Raw genomic sequence first — 22,935 nt, 5'->3', positions numbered from 1 at the left:
ACAGACTTGACTCCTCCAGTCACTTTGCTGTACATGTACTATTTCCTTCCCCTATTCATGTTATATAAATACTATCTAATCCTCCTCAGAGGACATATCAGATGAATCACTGGGAGAGCAATGCAATTTTAGAGCACTTCACTTATCCAAAGCTTTGCCCATGATACTCATCTTACAAATGCTCCATTACAAGTTTAAGTCCTGCATTCAAAGTACAGAAACATTGGTTCAATGGCACTGACTGGAGAATCAGTTCCACCTGATGTTTATCTCCATGAACTGGAAATTCAGTTAAAATTGACTCGACAGTTGGTCTCTGCATCTGGCCTCAAACTGTGATTAGCTGGGCTTTAATCCGTAGACTGATGTATAACTTGGCCACAGTGGGAACTAATAAAATAATGTTTAGTTGTGCAAAGGCTGAAGAGTATCAGCAGATAAACTGGATGGATTATCTAAAAACAGGTAACTAGGAAGCTTGGTGATAGATTCCTCAGGTATTGTGCCGTTTTCAGTGAACTTTGTAAAGCACTATGAGACACTCTGTTGTGATATTGGGCTATACAAATAAAATTGAATTGAATTGAATTGAATTGAATTGAAGTTTCCCATTAGCTACTGTAGCTCCCCCTGCTCTGTGCTACCTGTAACCTGTTTAAACCTCAGACAAGAATCAGATGCTACAAGACACCAATCCAAATGTTCCCACAATAATTACCATGCTTTGAAATAAACTAAATGTGGATGGATATTATCGAATAGTTCAAAAGTAAAAGAATCCTGTTATGATGGATCCTGTAGCATAGGCTGTACTGGACTGTCAGAGGATTTCTGGTTATTAAAAATACCACTGCCAATACTACTACGGCATCTGGTGAAGACCACATTAATCTGTTAATGACTCAAAAACCAAAGGTTAGGACTTGGACTTCTCACTGGTAATGACAGTTACCTGCCATCTTCTGGTCTCTGATGCCTGCTGATGGAAATCGGTAAACAAATGGCAAGTACACAGCTACGTTTTTATCATCTAGCATCATGATTTAAAGCCTTTTCTTCTAATTTTAATAATTACTGTTAGAACTGTAATATTTCATGATATAACTAATTCTGTCTTCTACATAATACAGTAGGCACAGAGGTAGAGCAGGTCAACCACTAAACGATAGCTCGATCCCCGGCTTCTCCGGTCTGCATGTCCAAGACATTTATCCCCAAAAAGCTGTGCCTCTGTGTGGGTGGTTTCTTCCTGATGGCAGGGAGGTGAATGGGAATGTAGTGTTAAAGTGCTTTGAGTGGCTGAGCAGACTAGACAGGTGCTATAAGTGCAGAACGATGTATTAAAAAAAGTAAAACAAGCAAACATTTATTCATTCAACTATGAAGATTACAGCAATAGCATGCATAGTAACAAACACAAAGGTACCTCAAACACTTCAAATATCAAAAGTTAAGAATACAATCAACACTTCGCAATTAGTGGTGCAATGCTTATTCAAAGTCAGCGAAGAGGGAGGGTTTACTGTATGACATCACATTACAGCCCCCAGGTGTAGAATGTGATGATTGGAACCTGTCAAATTATTGAGATGGCACAAGTTTTTATTTGTAGAAAAAAAAATGGGACATCCTGGTTTTCACCAGGTTTTCACCAGGATGTCTGCACGGACTTGTGCTTTCATTCCATTTCTTTGTGGTGTCCCCTAGTCACATTTTTTTTCACAGTACCAATACTTAAAAACCTAATTTTGGTAACTCACCAATTGCTAACAAACTTCCCCTCTCTGACTTCATCATCAAGACAACCGTGTTAAGTTTTCTCCTGAAGATACTAGAAGAATGGCATTGACTTCACATCATCTTAACATTCTGCCCAGTCAAGGTCCAGACTGATGGGAGGAAGTCATTCATTACATTAACTCCCGTTACTGTGGAGCTTTTAGTGTACTTGTCCTTTCACTATTTTTTTTTTCCCATTTTTTTCTTTTCTCATCACTTCAAAGGCCTAAAATATAGCATCAATAACAACAATAATAATAATAATAATAATAATATAAAATGAAATAACAAAATTAAAATCTATTTAAAGACTTCCATAGCACAACATTATTTACTTGAAAGACAAAGCACGTCCTTCAGTTTAACTATTTTGTTGGAAGAGGATCTGAACTACAAACTTTGTTCAATAACCATGTTATTTTGGCTTTTCGGATGAAAATACATCTACCAAGAGCAGTTTTGCATTTGTATGAGTAGTAAAAAGATAAAATAAAATCCATACATTTTATTGAAATACACTACAAAAGATAGAAAAATAGTTCTAGAGTTACAGTTGGCAGCAGACTTGCTGGGCTCAGAGGAGAAGGAGGTGGTGGCTTGCTGGTGCAGTGGGATCACATGATGCTGCAGCTGCTTTTTCCAGTGCGAGGTCCTTCCTGCACACACACATCCATGGTACCATTCAAAACACAGTGCTAATAACGCCCTGACGTTTTACAACACACCAACATGGAAGCTGTACAATGAAGTGAGATTAGTGAAGAATGTATATGTATGTTTGTGTATATACAGGATATCGTCCTGATTAGCTGATAAGTCCTTTTAGGACTAATGTATTAGAGCCTGAGGCAGAAAGCCTGAGTTAATAAAGCCAGTTTATAACCACCGTCGTGATACCCGTTATCTCTGACTGCGAGTTTAGAGGTAAGAAAAGTGTGGCTATCTTCTTTACACGACACAGCCCTGGCCTAACGTAGTAAAACACAACCATACATGTCAGCATGAAGTTTATTTCCAAAATATTAGTCTTCCTTTACACCTCAAACCTCTGTCCAGCCTCACGAGTCAGATTAGAGGAAACGACAGTGAAGAGGCAGACAGGAGAGGGGAGAGAGGTGGTATGTCATCCGAGAATGTGCTCAGTATAAATATTTTTAAATGTAATGCATTTAGTGGTTGGACTTAAATGAGGGAATGCCTGTACTGAGCCGCTAGTGAGGCTGGTAGTCTCACCTGCTGGTGGAAGAGGTCTTCCTCAGCAGCTTCCACTCCACTATCATCATCTTCTTCGTCCGGCTCTTCTACAGCTGTTGTGTATGTTGTAGTTCTTTTTGCGACCTCCTGACACAGACACACAGACACACAGACACACACACACACGCAAAGAAAAACCGTGTTGGAAAGAGAGCATTATACAGTGTCACCGGTTTTTGTAAAGCATAGGAGTTCTTTCTTGGACAGCACCTTGATAGAAAAGATGTGTGCCTTTTATACATCAATTACTTTTTCTGAAGATATGGAGGAGAGACTAATGCACTAGTCTAGAGGTGGTGATAGCAAATCAGTGCAACCAAAGGATCCTCTATGTTCTAACCGTTCACACACACGTGGAGATGATGGATATACGTATGGTCTCACCTCTCCCTGAGGGTCGATCAGGACCACATGAACGTCCTCCCCTGAACCCCAGGAGGGATGGTTCTTCCACACCAGGTCAGTGGGAGGTTTGGAGCTCACACCAGCATCGGACGCCCAAACCTGCACACGGCAAACAGCCACATGAGGGTTCAAAAAGCACCACCGTCATTCTTATATTCAACTCAGTGGAGAGCATTCAATACATCCTTCAAGTCCAGAGCAACTCCTCTGAGATTTTACACAGAGATTAGCAATCAAGTGACATGAGTCATTCATCTCTTATGTAAGATTACCCAACAGGGACAAAAATGTTTCTTCAGAGTGTAGACTGTACTTCATTCTAAATTGTAATTACAGCCACACTGTTAAACACTCGGACAGCAGCCTGAAACAGAGCCTAAGACTCTACTAGTAACCAACTGTTTCTCTCTTGGCAATGATTCTGATACCTAATCAGAGCCAGTTGACTTTAAAACCTGTATATCTCACTCCATGGAACTCATTAGAATAATTTTTATCTAAGGTAACATGAGGAAATGCAAACAGTGTGTAAAGACTATTACTGACACTCTTCCTTAAAAAAAGACTCAAGACTTCCTGCTTGTCTTCTCCCTGTGAGAGTATTCCTAAACATGCTGGATGTTTCCTTTTTTATTTTAACTTCTGAACAGGTTCAACAGAAAATGAGTTGTATTAAAAACAAATTCTTACCGTGACTTTCTGGCCAGCCTTCAGGACATATTTTGGTGTGAACTTGTAGGTGGCCGTAGCATTTCCAATTGTCTTAATTATCTCAAATCCCACCATGGCCTGGTCCTGAGACAGACAGTCATTGACAGGAAAAAAATCAGTCGAATAAACAAAAGGTTATGCCAGATCTCCACATAAATATTAAGGCGTGTGACGCTCAACAACCCCAGAGCTCACCTCATCTTCACTGTTGTGGAGGCTCACAAACTTGCCGTCGGTGTCGATCTCGTCAATGCAGATGGGTCCTGTGGCTGAGGCGGAGTGAGCAATGGACACCGAACTGCTGGCTTCCTGTTCCTCCACGTCAACGCGCTTTCTCTTTCCTTGAGTGGTGTGCACGCTGCGGCTGCTGGACGAGGCTCGAGACACGGTGACACGAGATGAAGGACTGGGAGACAGCTTCAGTCTGGGGGAGGGAAGTGCCACAGTTAAGCATCCAGGTCACTAAAGAGGCACAGCTGCTCAATCAGAAATGGAGAAGACATTTAACTGATGCCATCACTAATAGCAAGCCGTCTGGGTGCTCACCTTTCTTCTTCTCCCTCCAGAAGTTTGCGGTAGGCATTGATCTCCATGTCCAGAGCCAGTTTAACATCCAGCAGCTGTTCGTACTCGTTCAGTTGCTGCTGCATCTTGGCCCTGATCTCAGCCATCTCAAGGTCTTTGTCTACCAGCAGCTTGCGGCTCGTGTCTTTCTCCTGAGTCAATGCTGCCTCCAGCTCCGCTATACGATCACGCCAACCACGACTCTGAACATGGGCAAGGAGGTCACAGAGCAAGCCAACACTTTATCATATGGAATTCAAAAAGCTTTGATACTGCTTCAAAAAAATCAAACCCAATGTGAAGCATCGCAGAGTAAGATACTGAGGCTGATGTGAAGTTTTTATTTATGTGTAAACTCTCCATGTCAGTCAATCATTGTCAATCAATCAATTCATGTGATTTGGATATCACAGGGTTTTAACAAATATTGCTTCCTAAGAAAACCAATCCTAATTCTGTTAGAAAATAAAAACTTTAGATAAAAAAAATGCCAACCTCCTTCTGCAGTCCTGCCAGTTGGGCGGTGAGGCTCTCCATCCTCAGGCTGGACTCTCTGAGCTCCTCTCGGGCAATATTGGCTGATGCTCCGTTCATCTCAGACAACTGACGCAGGTCCTCGAGCTGGAGATAGACACACAGATGATTCGAGAGTCAACAACATCAACACAGCCTCACCCTGAAAGAGGAACTGAGCTGCATCAGTCACTTCCTGACACACAGGAAGTTAGTTAGTGCCATTTGGTATGTTGGCTTTCTTACACACTTTAGTTTCACTTTATTGTAAAACAAGTAAGAGATTGTTGCTTATTTGCATATTATGTATGCAGATGATTTAAACTTGTTAATCAACACTTATTTTAGCTTTTTTTTTTTTAAATGTATTATGGTGTCAGTACTACAAGCATTTTGACCATCTGTGCTTTCCTGATGATTTGATTGCTGCCAAATAATAATCTGATCTTATTTTTTCCTTTTCATCTTTTTATGGATCACACAAAAGGCCCAATGCATGTGGGTCCATATCCGAATTTGGTGTGGAAGAATTTGACTGGTCAGCCTTATCCGACACCTTTGGGATGATCTAGAACACAGACTGTGAGCCAGGCCTGATCGTGCATCAACAGTGTTGGACCATACTGCTGCTCTGTTGCCTGAAAGGCAGCAAATCCCTGCAGCCAGGTAACAACATCTAGTGGAGAGTCCCAGAAAACTGGAAGCTGTTGTAGCAGCACAGTATTGCCACATTGTCAGAATATTCAACTAGGACATATGGTTTCCCCTGCCAAGCTCACTCAAAGACAGACCCCTTTGTATTATAGGATACCACCTTTTTTGAAAATTCAGACAAATGCCAATATTTTGCCTGTTGTGCCTTTAATCAGCAACTGCTTTGATACACTAGGTTCATGTCTCTGGTGTTAAGGTGTGCACAGGAAAAATGTGTGTGGAATATATAAAAAGGAAGGACCTTTTAAGACATTTTAAATAAAAAAAAAAATTGTACAGAAATTCACTGTCATTCCACATGTCCATCACAGTAGGTATAGGAATGGAGAAAATGTGTGATAGTGCTGACAGTGTGGGTTCATACTTTGGCCAGGTAGGCGCTCTCCATGTTGTCCTTATAGATCATTATCTGCTCCTCATTCTGAGTCCTCATGTCAGTCAGGGCCTGAGTCAGTTTATATTCATACTCCTCCTTCCGTCCAGAGTCCACCTCCACCAGACGAGTCTCGTAACGGTGTCGGGCCTCCTTCACTTCCTGTAGCACAGCACAGCACAGCACACACTCAGACAGCATTCTCAGGTTTGATCCTGTTCTCTTTACCACACATCAAATGTGGTTAGGTTGCACAAATGAAAAATGAAAAAGATAGTGATTGATCAATTTAATAAATAAAACAACAATAATTAAGACATTCAATGCTTAGCTGCAGCCCTACTGAAAACTCAAGCTCCTCATGCTTTTGCAGATGAGCTCCAAGTCTCAGAAGCCAAATCAGCTTCATTTCTGATGTTAGAGGATAAGTGTAGTGATACTCTACACCTCGTACTGGCAGTAAATCTCATGCGCAGACCCAAACCAACAATGAATGTATCCCACTAACAAGTACTGTGCATGTATCACAGCCTGACAGCTCCACTGCTGTCAAACTCAGTCACACACACACACTGCCCTGCTGCCAAACAGATGTACCGTTCTCTCCTGTACGAGTAATGTTTGCTTAAAAATACGGTAACCAGCTGTGTAAAGACAGCTATACACTCTGCTGCCAGTTTATTGGGGAAACTTAGCCAAAAATAACACTGTTTAATACAACAGTCCTGCAACAAGTCCTCCTATCATGAAGGTTATAAAAGGTCATTCTTTGTTCCAACAGTTTTAGAGAGGCGTTGACTCACCTGTATGATCATTTTGGGGGATGCACTTTCTGGATTATACTAATAGGTGTTCCTATTATTTTGTCCACCTCATTTACATCAATGACATTAGGCTGAATAACAAACACCACTCTGTACAATGTAATACCCTTCAACAGCAGCCCAAACTACATCCTTCTGAAAAAGATCAAGTTAACAAGCAACACCACTCTAAAAAGTTTCAACTAAATCTGATAATTCTAACCTTCAATAAGTATTAAATATAACAGGACTGTGAGTTTTAGTTTCCTTATCTAGGTTTAGCTAGGTGAACCTTATAAACTGGCAACAGAGATTTATCCTACTGAAACATTGTTCAGACAGTCCACTGGGACATAGAACCATTTTATAGCAGTAGTATTACTAGCCATGTATCTGCCACACACAGTGTTGTCTACTGCGACTTAATAAAAGGCAAATTCTCACCTCCTGGTGCATGCTCTTACGGAAGTCCATTTCCTCAGTCAGACTCTGGCAGCGGTTTTCCAAGTCGACACGCAGAAGAATCTCATCAGCAAGGTGCTTCTTGGCCTGAGCGAGACTTGTATCCAGCTGACAACACACAAAAAAACAGGTAACAAACACACATAAGTCCAATCATTTATTCAAGTACAAGATCCAGTATAAAAGCAAATAATATTCACAAATATTCTTTTGTTTTGGCACAATGGCTCTCTGCATCATCGCATTTATGTTGAAAAGAACAGGTACAAAAAAAGGAAAATCGTTCTAATCTCATCATATTGGTGTTACAGCAGTGCTGTAACCATGCTGAGAACGGCTCAGGTCCATCTTACATCCAGGATATAGTCAAACCATACACGCCAGCTATACTCTGACTCATGCTCACTATAGATGGAGGCATCAGCTAAAGAAATATAAGGTAATGTACCTCTTGCAGTTGTTCTTGCATGTCAGCCAGTGTGGCCTCCAGGCCTTTCTTCTCAGACAGCGCTGTAGCCAGCATGGCCTCTTTAGAGTTCAGCTGAGCCTCCAAGTCCTTGAGCCTGGCCTGGGCTCCAGCTGCCTCAGAGTCTTTCTTGTTGTAGCTGAAAGGAGGAGATCAAAGCATGGTAAGTACATGCAGATGACAGTGTGTGATGCTGGTGATGGTTGGTCAAGGTTAAAACCTTAAAAGCAGGCATACAGGTCATACAGTCATACAGGTGAATGTTCATTAGCTACACAGTAGAACAGATCATTAGCAGCAGATACAAACTCTGTTGACAACCAGGCCACCCACCTTGGCCATGCATATCACACAGGCTGTGCAAGAAATATGTAAAATAAAAACTGTAAAATGCCTCTACAAGGTATCAGGCCTAAATGAGTAGAAGGGATGATTAACCCTCTCTCCTGCCACATTTGTGTGAGCAAGTGACACCGAACTTGCTACACTGCATCTTCAGTCTTTACTCAACAAGCCCACAAACAATATAGCCAGATTTTTTAATCATTACAAAACTGAGCCCACAGTGCGTCAAAACATCTTAGAGTAAACAGCTACTGCAATTTCTTGAGAATTAAATCAGAATTTTGATATCACGGTAGATGTAGTCTGGGATATTTTAGAATTCTGTATCAAACTGAATGTTTGACAGAATTTTGAATTCTATCCTCACATAAACTATTGTAGTCAACTGAAATATAGCAGTTTTGAAAATTACAGACACATGTTTTCTGCACAATCTCTAAGAATTTCTTTCTGATAACAGAATTTGAATCACTATTCAAATTATCATCTAGGGCTCAAACTAGTGAGTTTGAGGAGGAAGACAAATGAGGATTAAACATATCTGTTGGCATGTTTGTTCTGTATCTAGGGCTCAAACTAGTGCGTTTGAGCCCTAGATACAGAACAAACATGCCAACAGATATGTTTAATCCTCATTTGTCTTCCTCCTCTTTCTATTTTTCAGCATCATCCACCTTCCTCCGTCTCCTGAAAATGCCTGGGTCTGACTCACAGCTACAATTTTCAGATTTTTCCTGCTTTTTACTATTCATAATAAATGCCTTTTAATTCCTTAATTCCTCTAACAAATTAGAGTCACATATCTTTCTTTCAAAAACACAATGAACATCCGTTTCCCATCCCTGAGCCTGGACTGACTAAGTCAACAGTGGATCTGTTTCAATGGGTTTGTTGGTGAAGTAGAACGTTAGGAGTTCTGCTGGAACAGCAGCCAGTTTTTTTCTGATGCTGTGCCTCAGCATTATGATGGGTGGGTGGGACTGCTGCAAAACAGGGCTAACTATGACTGGAATGTACAGAGGTATGCGAGAAATATTTTCTGCAGCACGGCTGCACACCAATACTACGCTGAATCTATTCCAGAGCTGCCACGTAGGACAGCCTGGCTGTCACCTTTACTGTGATTTTAACATGGGAAAAGTTAAGCTTTGATGCTTAGAAAGTAAATACTGCACAAACAGATTGTCGTCTAAAAACTCAAAAACAGTACGGTAGTGACTTGCCAATCTCAAGGCAACCCCGCCCTAAAGCATACCTTGTTTTATCCTCTATTCTGCTCTAAATGGGAGAATAATTTACTAAATGAATATCATGCTGTAATGAAGAAGACTTCAAACTAGCAATTCACAGTGAGAAGTTGGGTTATTTTCTCCTAGAATACTTTATAATTGGACTTGTGGTGGAGTCACCCCCTGCTGGCCATTAGAATTAACGCATACTCAAAGCATTTCCAAATTAACTTCTCTTTTCAGGCCCGGATGTATCCACTTCTTATACAGTCTGCTGCTCTTACAGATTCAATTCAATTTTCAATTCAATTCAATTTTATTTGTATAGCCCAATATCACAACAGAGTGTCTCATAGTGCTTTACAAAGTTCACGTCAACTGGTCAAGGAAAACCACATACTCAAGCAAGCTGCCTCAGCCACCTGTGTTCAACTGTCAGAGTGCTTGACCACACACAGTACTCCCTCTGTTCAACACCGCACAACAGCTCCTCACCCGACAGCTCAGACTGAAGGACATGTGTGAGTAAGGTGCTGTATACTCTGTTCATATAGTGCTATTAAGTGCAATTAATCTCTTGTTTTGGGTGACTTTGTAACATCTGTTCAGGGCCTCCAGGTGAGAAACAGCCTCTTGGATAACTGGCACATTTAGATCATTGTTTATTCAATGTGCACTACCCCTGATAAATAAAGTCAATAGAAAAACAAGCAGCAGTGCACCTCTGCAACCTTTGTAACGCCATCCTGTGGGATTTTACACACTGGTGAAATGTAAGTTCTTTTCAGCTAGTTTGGTTTCACACACAGCCAAAGTAACACAAATACACACAGCTATGGCAACACAACACTGCTTGGGGTTTACTAGGTGACATTTACTGTTGATTAATTAATAGGCATTTGATTTTTGATAATGCAGTTGAATCACCACATTTTAGGTGGAAACACTCTACATCGTCTATTCATGCGCCTCAGATCAGCAGCTGTGAGTAACAGTTGTGGCTGTCGAATGTATAGAAAAATCACACCTTGCTTCATGAGTGTCAATACATGTGTGTTGTGCAAACAAATGACAACTAAACCAAAACTCAGTAAATACAATTTAGATATCAAAATTATGTCTGGTTCAGTAATGCTGTGTACCACTTCAACAACAGCAACAAAAAAACATAATTTTCCTCATGAAACACCACTGGCACTTATAATGTGCTCCAGAGTTTGTGCCTACTGGTCTTGACGGATACTACCAGTAGACCCTGAAGGCATCATGTCACCTTCAATGACCGCTTACGCTCGCTCTGTCTGCCGGTCTAATTAAAACACAGGTGCATTTCTCTAATCAAATTTTCAGCTTAATAACCTCTCTGATGTATTTATGCAGCATTAGACATGGTCCAGGTTGAGACTGCAAAAGCCGGGTTGACAGTTATTCTCCTTTAGCAACACAGACAACAATGGTGGGCGGGTAACAGCCGCAGTCGCCCTTTCAAAAAATATCGGCTATCATTCTTTACCATTTTTTGAGTGTAAGCTGGTTGAAGCTTGATGTGGTGTGTAAACGAATGAGAGAACAATAAAATTCAAAAGGCTTTTTATAGGCCGAATTTGAGTGACGCTCGCAGCAGAGGAGAAAACGTAACCCCACACGGACTTGCGTGCGTAATGTTGAAAAAGTGGCTCGAAAATCAAAGTCAGCATACAGCCTTTAGCTAATTGTCCCGAGTTCCTGTCCGTAGTAGACTATGCAACATGATCAAAGTGTTAGTGGCTTACTTCTGTAGAAGCTGCTCATGTTCGGATTTGATTTTTCCCAGCTCAATCTGCAGCCAGGCCCGCTCCTTGGAGGAGTCATCCAAACACCTTCTGGCATCGGCTAACTCCGTCTCATACAGGGCTTTCAGTCCGGACACCTCCCGGCTTCTCCCGTCTTCTTTCTCGTTAATTTGTAGAAGGAGTACGTCGTTTTCAGACTCCAAACTGCGGACCTTGTCAATGTAAACGGCCAGGCGGTCGTTGAGGTCCCGGAGCTGCTGCTTCTCCTGCAGTCTGGATATCCTGTTCGGACTCAGCGGTGTGCCGCTACCGCACGTGCTTCGCTGGCCGGTCGGAGTCGCGGTCGCCATTGTGGAAGAGCAGTTAAACAAATCGTATACAAGACAAAAAACAAGCCAAAAACCAATTTCGCTTGTGCAGGTGTAATTTAGATTCAAGCGCCCAACAACAAGCGGCACTTCCGAAAACTATCTTGTAAGTATATCCTGTCTTTTCCTAACGAATGAAAGGGGGATTGGCTTCCTAATATGGCGGCTCATTGAAAATTTTACGTTGTGTACCATTAGCCAATGGCGTAGCTCGACGCAATGCGTTCTTTCAACTTTAACTTTTGGGTGCACCCGTAAGAATATCTGGCGTATGCCGACAATTTCCCAAGCAGGCGGAGTCTATTTCCATCATACCCTAGTTTTAAGCGGCCAGACCAATGTGTCGAATCGGAGCGTCCCGGTGTCAATAACAAGCGTCTGACTTTTCCAACAGCGACTGAGCCTGGATTCATTCCTCTGTTAGTGTTTGTACCGTGTAAGGTGAGGATGAAGCGGTCAAGGAGCGAAGAGAAAGGAAGACATTTTGACACCGCTAACCTACTAACACAACAAGAATATGAATAGCACAAAAATAACGTTAATGACCCAGATATAAAACAGCAATTCAGCAGTAATTAGGTTTTTCATACTGTTTTGCTGTTGCATGGAGAGGCGAGCAGGAGGGGTGAGGGCAGGGCTGAGCACAAACCAGGGGGGCACCTGGCACCAAAAGCTGAATTTGAATACAACATGATTGGTGACACACAAGAAATGGGACAAAATGACAGACGTACACCAGTTCTGAATGGCTCTAGATTGAAATGACTGAGAATCGGATGCACTTCTTGTTTTTACGCATGGATCCTGTTGAACTAACCTCACTAAGAACACAGGAACCCTGTTGCTGTGAGCCATCAGTGCTTACCACCACACCACCATGCTGCCCCACGGCCCTGGATGTCTTGGTATAAGGATTTAAGTAGGCCATCATGGAAGAAAGCTGGTTGGAAGTTGACCATCAGAATGTTTTAAAACATCAATAGTAATATTTCAGCTATAACAATAAAACTAACCCTCCGTTGCAGAGGGTGTGGCTCAATAAGAGATGTTTCTCCTCTTTTTCTTTTTTTTGGATTGGACTAAAATAGAAGTCTACTGCCAGAAGGCAAAAAAGAAATAGGAGAAATTCTTTTCAGGTATGATGTTCAAGAATTCAAGAACAAATTCCGTCAGACCTCTTGTGTTAATAGCCCATAAAATGATAAGAACTAACTGGCCTCATCCACCTTGGACCAAGGTACACTTATTGAGACAGATGGTTGCATGGCTGTTGTTTGTAGAAAAGTGAATAGGCCTGTGCTGTAAATATGTAACTTGATCATTTTGGCTGAATCTATATAAACCTTGTGTCTTTGTATTGTTTCTTATTTTTTGAACCAATATTATTTGTGTATATAAAGTCATATTGCCAAGGAAATAATTTTGATGGATGTTAAAAAAAACAAAAAACTTCGCAACTGCGATAAGGGCTGTTGTCATTCTTTTGAAGGCAACAAGAAGAGAGTGACTTACATGTGGTTTAACAGAGAGGGATATTCCTCATACATAAGAAGACATGGACTGAATCAAGATCATTTTGACACCACAATTTGATGTGTTAGAAGAGGGCATATAACATGTCTAAAATTGTATAACATATACATAAAGTGCATATACATATTGTATTTTACATAACATTTGTTTAATGTATTCATTATTCAAATCTATGTATTTTTAAATACTTAATGACTATATCCCTGGTGTGATCACTTCTTGTGTCTTTCCACACTAACACTGCACTCTACTGCTGCCCATTCCCTTCAGTGCAGCATTTCTCCTTTTAAACCCTGTTCTTTATTATTATTATTATTATTATTATTGCAATAGTATTTGAAAATAGAATGCTGGAGACCATGCAAAACCATAGAAGATAGGGAATAATAGACTTTAGAAAGGGGTTTGACAGTTGACTAGTGGGGTATGATGTTAATCATCACTTCAGTGCATTATGTTCAAGTACATACCAAACTTCAGCAGGTTGCAGATCCATCACCCCTCAGAGGTCAACCCAGCATGGACAGTCCACAATAAGATAGCTATGTAACAGTCATGTGACCGGCGTCCAAATCAACACAGCCCAAAGCCTGAGTGCATGCAGCACAGAGCATAAGACAACAGTGCAGACCTGGGCCAGCCCTCACCTTTAAAGAGGGTGGACCCAGCGGGGCAAGCCAATGGCACGGAGGCATCAGTCAACATTGGTGTGAGCAGCAAAATTCAACTCATCAGTGTGTTTTTAATGTGTTACATTGTGTTACATTAAACATACACGGCATACGGCCCACCAGGAGGTCCAAACCGGCCCGCGGGATGACTTTGCAAAGTGTAAAAATGACAGAGAAGACAAATTTCACATTGTTCATAATGTTTTGTAAAAAGATAGTTTATTAAATGTGAACATTTTTAGAATGTATTTGTACTTTCTTGCACTAAAACAAAGGGAAAAAATTGGAGTCGTCCTTATTATGTTATGTTATTATATTATGTTATTATGCTGTGATTTAACTGGTCCAGCCCACTTTAGATCGTCCTGTATGTGGCACCTGAACTAAAATGAATTTGACACCCCTGCTCCAGAGGATGAGAAAAGTGTGCATTTTTAAGCACAACATGCCTTGTAACGCATAGGTAATGCCTAAATAAATGAGTTGACATCACGTTTTCACCTGACCCCATCCCCCTCACCACCACAGAGTGGCCAAACAGACCTACTTAAACTTTTAAACAGAGGTCCACAATAGAGAAAAGTTCGATAATGTCTCTATTCAAGCATGTAGGCTCATGCTTATGTAATAAGATCTTCAGCATCTGGTGAGAGGGAGCTCGCAAGCTTTTTTTTTCCTCCATGCTCACAGCACTGCTGGATAATAATCACATCAAGGATGAAAAGTGCTGTCAGTTCTCTCGCAGACTGTTTTACTGATGGACTTAAAAGTCATTTTGGAGTTGAATGGCTGTTAATCTCCATGAGTTGATCGACGACTCCCTTGTCTCACCAGTGTAAACAACAATGTAGCTGCCATAAAGATGCCCATCATTCATTCACTGAATAGAATATAAAAATCTGCTGTCTGTCTTATGTACAGTCCAGCAGTGCCTAGGTAGTTAAAGACAATGGAACATTTAGTCATTAGATTCCTGTTTAAAGAGTTTGACTCTGTGAGCAGCCAGGAATGAGAGTTTAACATTTAGGAAAACTTGGTTGATGGTCTGATCTGATGATCTGATTGAGGTGATTTTCCACTGCACCACAAGGGTGATGCTCGATAATAAGGCTCACCTAATATGACATGAATATCTCCACTCCAACTTATATTTGCACCAATTCATAAATGATAAACATATTTGATGTTGTTTAGCATAAGAAATGGTTACAGTATCAGCAATAACACCCTCACAGATGTTGCCTTATGTCGCCTCACTTAATACAGCAAAATGAGCAACTTCATGTATGGAGATTTAAAGTGTTACACAATTTTGTAACTTATCAAGCAATTTGTTGTTGTTTGCATTTATATTTCTTTTGGAAATGATTTTAGACAAATCTTACTCCTCAATGATTGAACTGTGGTAACATTGCAAATTTCTTGGGACTCTCACTTCATGTCAGTCCTGTGTAGTTGTTAAATGTAGATTTAGTGCAGTAAAAGAGTTGGTTTAAATGTTAGATATTGACTATTACATTTTCACAGCAATTCTTTTAAATTTCACACAGCTTAAATCATTTTCCAATAATTTATATACTGACTTTAATTAAGTTGGTGTTTCTTGGTTTTCATGTAGGTTCTACTCTAACAAGATACTGTATAGTTTTAAGTTTTCCAACTCAAAATACCAAGAAGTGAGAAAATGTTACCTTGTTCTGGTTTAGATCTAACAGATTTTACAGTCTTGGTTTTGTTCTGCACATGAGATTGGTTCACAAGAACGAAAATATAGAATTACACCAACTTTATCCGGAATCATTTTTAGTATTTATGGGACAAAATCTCTGAGAACATGTAGTCTTCGTAGACCTGGAACTCATATTACAGTACACCTGTCCTCCCTTATGTCTATAGTGAACGTACTTCTCCCTGATGTCCTAGGAAAACATTATTCTACTGTGCCAAATAAAATAAAATAAAAAAGAAATATAAAAACTGCAAGAGAGACTGGTACAATGACTTGGAAATGGTTTATTCAATTTTACTTTATGACACAAATTGTATACTGTTTTTCTAAATGAACTGTTTTCAAAGCAGAAACAGACAGCACAGTGTATATTTACAGCACATTCACACAGCAGAGAATCATGAGCATCAGTCCTTCAGTAAAACAGGACAATAATGCAAATACACCACCATCAAAGTGTACTGAGTGAGATTTAGTTTAAATCTTAACAGTCAGACGGCTGAAAGCTAAATAAAGCATTGTGATTTTAGTTCCATGCTACAGTGGCTCCTTATATAAGATCGAATGTACTTTAATCTCAGTATATTTTGATTCTATTTGAAAACACATATTAGCAATGTGATTATAATTGTGTATTATTAGTTGTTGTATTGTAAGAATAGGTTGTACCTGCTTCTATATGTTTATGTTTATATCACAGAATCTACAGACAGTTTACAGTGTGTTTGATCCTACTTGATGAATTGGAGACCTGGCTGTGCAGCAAGAGAAGAGCATCATGGGAAAACACACAGCAAGTGCTGACAACAGGCCACATATGCTCAGCTGCATTCATGTCAAATTGCTGTAACCTAGAATTAATCATGTGTGGTTGTGGTCTTGATCTCATCCAAATGCAAGAGGGACGTGCGATCGCGGTGGTGGTTTTCTACCCTCATAGCTTAGCTCATCTAAACACAAGCACTTAAGGGTAATTATGGTATAGTTGGTTGGTAGGAGGCAGAGGTAGTTGTTTTTTTATATGACATATGTCAAAATAAACTATAAACATCTTTCACCAGTTATTCATCAACTTATATATATATGATATATTGCAGCCAAAACGTCACACAGATAGTGGTAGTGCCTATAATGTGAATCTCTGGATGTTAAATGTTCATCTTGTAGTGGTTCCAGTAATATTTGTTCTGAAAGTGCACTGAAGTGGCGGATCACACGACATGGTTAGGTTTTGTTTGAGTCGAAAAAGGTTCTAAATGCAGTAGCAAGAACAAAACTTTCTACTCATATCTTTGTATCTTGATTTGAAAGAGAACTTATAATGAAGCATATGAAGCTCAATGATAGTAAACAGTAGAGTTTATTAATTGGTCACTGTGTTATAAAGTGTAACAATGATGAGGTGATGGCATTCTCTTGAAGAAGAGCTGAATGTCAGTCTGTAGTTTCTCCACCACCAGTGGACACCACCTCATGCTGAAACTGGTAATTAAGACAGAGTTTAGTTCAGTTTGATTCTTTCCCTTTGCTTCTTTTCTTTTGGAAGGTTTGGTGGACGTGTTCCTGCCTGTAATGAAACCATATTGTTTAGTTAATGACAAGTGATCGATGAAGGTAATCCATTCCACGAAAACCGCATGAGATTAGTCCAATAAAATGTAGTCTACGGTTTTTGTTTTAGTCATTGTGTTAAATGTCTGGGCTAGTGTTGATACCTACAGCTGGAAACAGAGCACCAATGCTTGTGATTCTCTTCATTTTGAACCTTGAAGGAGAAATTGATTTGTTCATGAACATCGTCCACAAAGGTTTATATGTAGCCTTACTATTGACAAGACTGAAACCCAGAACAACTGTTGTTTTGCTACAGCTTTGGTGTCTGTGGATTCTATGACTGTAGATTTATCTCATCAAGCTCTGCAGTGGGTCTAGACTTTCTCTCTTCTTCTTGCCATGTGGGTTCTAGTTATAGTCATATCAAATACTCCCGGTGTGAAGCTTTATTGAAATAACTGGGTGAGAGGCCGTATTTACATCTTTACTTCCAAGGAAGATGTTATTACTGTCAGTGTGACAATTTTGCCAGAATTATTTTGACATTTTGCCATTCTGTAGTAATGAAGAAAAGTCAGGGGACCATGAAAGCATTTAGGACTCATTTTCTGGGCACATCTGTACCAAATGTCATGACACTCAAAGAATAGTTGTTTAGACAATTAACGCAATTGACTTTGACGCACAGAACTTTGTAAAGCACTGTGAGACAACTCTGTTGTGATATTGGGCTATACAAATAAATTGAATTGAATTGAATTGAATTGAACATACAAAAACCAATAATGTCACCTTATGATGACACTATTTTAATAGTAACGGTATCAGTAAAGTCACTAGGATTCATCCTCTGGGGAACGTGCATGTCTGTACAATATGTCATGGAAATCCATCCAGTATCCATCATCACGTTATTTTACTCTTGGGTGACCGACATTGTCATCCATAGAGCCACAGCGCTAGCATGGTTAAAATCCCAACCATTTAAATGAATAAAAGAAATAAAAAGCAAGTGAAAATAAGCATTAGGCCATCATTATCACAAAACTTCACAGCATTTGACATGAATGCAGGACCACAGTATTAAAGAATCAGATATGATTGTAATTGAGTGCAATATGCCCTGGCAGATGCTCCTCTATGATTGTGCTACCTTAAAAGATTTGTGCATTACAATTAACAGCAATTCAAATAGTCTTCAACAATGTTACCCTTTACGAGTCTTTTACAACACTGGTTGCAAAATCAACTGTGATGTTAGATTGTAAGCAGTATTATGTTCACCAGCGATCTGTAAATGGCACTGTTTAAAATCCAGGTTAAATTATGACTGATGTTGTTAAAATGGATCGTTTCTCATCGCTATCCGGAAATCTCTTGAAACAAAACATTCATCTTTGTAAGAAAAATCTAGTTGTTACAAAATAAACATTTGCAAGCATCTGTTGACAATGGCATACTTTTAATTTCCATTTAAATTCAAATCAAATTATTCAATCACATATGATGCAATGGTTTAAACATTGGGATTGAGTGTAGATTTGAAAAATTAATTGTGCCCAAAGATGATTAATAGTGTCAGTCATGTTGACATTTTCTCTGCTGCACATGCATATGCAATAGAGAGGAAGGGGATGATGCCTTCAGAGAGAGAAAATAGGGCAAAAATCAGCAAAATAAAAGTCAAGTAATTTTAAGAGTTTCCTATGGTACTTACTCAGTAGTATCTGGCTAGAACAAATTAGGTCAGCAGTTGGAGGCTGAAGAGTGCATATTGGTTAGCATAGTCTTCAGCGTACATAGGAAGTGCCTGGGCGAAATAGTTGAGCAATATCACCGTTCATTGTTGTCTTACATGTGCTGATAAAATGCAAGTGCATCATAGGGCTAGAAATTCCATTTTCATATGGCTGGGAAACATCTAAAAGGACTGTATCACTAAAACACACCGATCCAGGACAAATAAACTATGACATAATGATGGTAAAAATGCTTGTGCATGGCTAATAAGCCATTAACTTTAATCTCTACGCTGATACCCTGTTAGAGTAAAACTGATCTCTTTCCCAGTGAATAATTCGACTATAAAAGTGCTTGTTAGAATGGTTCTCTAAGGAACATCAAGTGGGCAGAATAACTGGATTCTCTCTGGAAAAGGCTAAATCAACTATAACAAATGCTATAATAAATGGGGCCAGGATCAATAGATAGTGTAATAAAGTGACCCTACATCAGCTCAAAAAGGTGCATTTAGTGTTAAGTCACTCTTTAAGCTTGAATATTTGTCAGCTTACCACATCACAGTAAGTTCTTACACAGCACAGAGAGACACCAGGAGGCTAAGACAGTGAGGTGTGGTGAAGAATAATGGCTACCCTGTATGAGTGAGGCACCCTAAGGTCATCTTTGACACACACTGTCTGTCTCTGGTCTCAATGAACCTACGACTATTGACAGTGTGAACAGCTCACAGTTTGACAAAGGAGTGGCAGAAATCTCCATGCACAGGAACGATTTGGTATGTCGCTGAAAATGTAGCCTCGTTTTCTAGTTGAAATAAATCTAAGCACATTTCAGTTAGATAATATTTGTGTAATAGTTCATATTTTCCAGGAGCCACTGAATAGAAGCCGTAAATACTGTAGAATACTAAGCTTGGTCACCAGCCACCAAATCATTCAGTTTTCAAGTGAGGATATCCATTATCACCTTTGTTGTCAAGTGCAATAATCCCTTGGGCTGGGTATCAAAAGGCAGTACTTTCTCAGTACTGACTAGAATGTGTCAGTAACAGACAGTATCAAAAGCAATCAAGTACTAAAGGTTTCCAAACCCGTATCTGGTGTCTTGGATCAGATAGTTCCCAAATTAATTTGCCAGTTTTAGACTGTATTTTGTTAAGTTCGTCTACAACTAATTGTGTTAATACATTTGAGAAGTCTCGCTTTTTTGTCAAATGAAAAAAAAGGTTTTATTTAAAAAGAAACATAAATAGGCGTAGAAAAAATTTTAATTTTGGAATCTGTAGCGAAACTGATGTCATCATTAGTATCAAAAACTTTCAAATAATACCCAGCCCAGGTACACACATATACCGAAAGGTGTGTTCAGACTGAATACAAAGCTATGTTTGGAGGCAAAAAGTTTGCATATTACGTCAATGTCAGACACGCACGCTAATTTACTTCAGGCTGCACAAACTGAAGCAGTCGTTGCAGTCGCAGTCATGAGTTGAAAGTTCAAAAGTTCAAACTGAACCAAAAATTAGCACTTAAACCTTGGTTTCATGTCTACAACGTATTAAGACATGGAAAAAAGAAGGAGGAAAGGAAAATAACACAGCGAGGGTGAGTTCTTGGTTCTTGCGCAAATTTGCGAGCAATGTAGACAAACGGCTAAAAGTAGCTAACATCTGTGCAGGTGGCACAGCGAAGCACAAACCTATGAAATTTGTGTTAAGAAAGCAAGGCTGAAATTCACTTTGTGTTCAATCTGAACATACCATAAGAAAGCCTCAAACAACCAGCAAATAATCAAAGTCTCAAGTTGTCCATTTCATCATATGTGCATATCGTTCAAACTGTCTCAATCTGGCAGGGTACACATACTCACAGCCAGCCAGGACAGTGTGGAGTCCATTTGATCCATGTAGGGTAGAGTATACCCATATTATGGGCATTCTAAACTGGCCTTTGTTCAGTTAGCTTGTGCATGTGAGAGTTTAATAGGTGTGTGTGTGCGTGCACACCCAAAAAGGCAGTGTGAAATGGAACAGTGCAATAGACTGGGTTTCTGCCTAAACTCAGGGCAAACACAGTAACACAGAACATGTGTCTACATACTTATGTGCCAGTGTGCTTGGATGTGTGCACTTTGTATAGAACCCTAGGCCAGAGTGTAGTCAAACTGGCCCTTCTCCAGACCGTCGAGGCCATCAGCCCAGGTGGAGGTTGGCATACTCCGGTAGGGGTCCAGCAGGATACGGAAGCATCTTACAATGAGGATGAGGAGGAAAACAAAGAGGAAGATGACCAAGGCAAAAGTTGTCTTCTGCTCCAGTGACATGGCAGCGATGGCAGAATCCGACGAGGAGGAAGACGAGGAGGAGGAGAGGGCGACGAAGTGTCCCCCAGAGGAGTACAGCAGAGAGGAGAGGGCAGAGGTGAAGGGCTCTCCCTCCATCATACAGGAAGAGAAGAGTGTGACGGGGATGGGACAGTGGCACTGCAGCTCCCACAGGGGGCACTGTGGCATCCTCTTCACACCGGCCCAGCCCAGCCCCTTCAGATAGACCTCATCGTCTGTAGAGACAGAGGACCGAAGCACAGCTCTTAATATATGACAGTCACAAAGTTTTTAAAGGGTCAGTTCATTCAAATAGTTACTCATTTACCATTAATAGTATCTTTCCATGCAGATAATCAGCAGGTTTTATTTACCTTGGTTTTGAGGTTTCTGCTCCATCTGAGGTGAATGGAATATTGTTTGTGGTGCTTGTAGCACTCGGTACAAAGTAGTTCCAATGACTCAAATGAATGAAGCTAGCAGCAATGCGCACTTCCTGAAAATACAGCTCCTTTTCCACTCAATCAAACAAGAGGAATGATTATCGTGACAAAAGACTTTTTCCAATGTACATAGGCATGTGAGTGTTAACTGACAAAAGTAGCAACAATCGTCACAAAAAAGGTCAAAAGTGGATCTCTTTTCTTTCTGGATAGGCCTCAGTCTTTTTAGCCTCAGAAAAGGAAACCAAGACTTTCAATCTGAAATCAAGTTACAAGCAAAGAGTGCAAAGCACAAAACGTCTCTTTGCCTGTTTCATTTTGGATCTTGGAAACAGATAGGAAAAACAATTACTGCATCCACAGATACAGAGAGAAAGAAAACATGCAGAAAGCAAAAAACTATTAAGCAGATCCACACAGAGGTTAAAAAAGGACAAGGACAACAAGTCAAAGATGAGCAGTGTGTACAGGGAGCACACATTCCTGCACTCTTTACAGTCAGCAATCAAGACTGACTGACAAGAACAACTGAACGTCATATTCACTGTCAGTATGTAATGTAACCTGTCATTTTATGTCCACTGTTAGGTTTAACTCAAACACTTCCTGACATAATTCTGCTCTATCATATCATAATGCCTTTAGAAATGCAACAATAATTTTGCCAGACAGGACTGAAAGAAGGAGATGAAGCATGAAGCCCTGTTGCCCTTGGTAACATGTTTAGGATGAGGGTATGAAGAGAGGACTGAGAGATGCTGTCTGACTGCACTTTGTCATAAGAAGGACCAGTCTGGTGTTTTCTATACTTTTCTTATTGTCAACAAATAGAATGAAAACACCAACAAGAACAATGCATTAAGATGCCTATAAACATGACGTAAGAACAAACTTAACCCTTTATCGGGTAAGGGACCATATTTGGTAACTTAAGTGGGAGTTCAAAATGCCGCCCCTTGCCTCACCATGAGGCAGTAGAACTACCAGATTTCTCCAAGCCAATCAGCGACAATCAGGCTACATGACAAGACCGGCAAGAAACCATATATGGTAACTTCACTGACCTTGATTTTCACCATAAAGTTGAATTTTTTTTTCTCTTGTAATGGTCTTGTAATGACCACCAGTAATGGTCTAGGGTTGACATTTTGAATTTCTAAGTATTTCAATGAGTGCCCTATA

At 40.1% G+C, this 22,935-nt stretch overlaps 1 protein-coding gene across 1 annotated transcript; it reads right to left on the bottom strand.

Annotated features, from left to right (window-relative positions):
• Positions 1–1,364: 1,364 nt before the first annotated feature.
• lmnb1 (lamin B1) lies at positions 1,365–11,884 on the bottom strand. Its single transcript, XM_070850591.1, has 11 exons — positions 11,391–11,884; positions 8,027–8,183; positions 7,561–7,686; positions 6,305–6,475; positions 5,209–5,334; positions 4,696–4,916; positions 4,345–4,573; positions 4,129–4,233; positions 3,418–3,537; positions 3,013–3,120; positions 1,365–2,435 (listed from the first exon to the last, which is right to left on the bottom strand). The coding sequence occupies exons 1-11, from the start codon at positions 11,738–11,740 to the stop codon at positions 2,394–2,396; spliced, it is 1,755 nt and encodes a 584-aa protein (XP_070706692.1). The 5' UTR covers positions 11,741–11,884; the 3' UTR covers positions 1,365–2,393.
• Between the last annotated feature and the right edge of the window lie 11,051 nt (positions 11,885–22,935).

Source organism: Pempheris klunzingeri, chromosome 19 (genome assembly GCF_042242105.1).
Source record: "Pempheris klunzingeri isolate RE-2024b chromosome 19, fPemKlu1.hap1, whole genome shotgun sequence".
Classification (NCBI taxonomy): domain Eukaryota; kingdom Metazoa; phylum Chordata; class Actinopteri; order Acropomatiformes; family Pempheridae; genus Pempheris; species Pempheris klunzingeri.
This window is presented reverse-complemented; position numbering and strand designations above follow the sequence as displayed.

Excerpts from the sequence above, each read along its gene's own strand:
- lmnb1 (XM_070850591.1), bottom strand. The coding sequence starts at position 11,740 with ATGGCGACCGCGACTCCGACCGGCCAGCGAAGCACGTGCGGTAGCGGC. Across the intron at positions 4,917-5,208 it reads TGGCAGGACTGCAGAAGGAG|AGTCGTGGTTGGCGTGATCG; the intron begins GTTGGCATTTTT and ends GCCCATGTTCAG. Across the intron at positions 4,574-4,695 it reads CTGGAGGGAGAAGAAGAAAG|ACTGAAGCTGTCTCCCAGTC; the intron begins GTGAGCACCCAG and ends TCCCTCCCCCAG.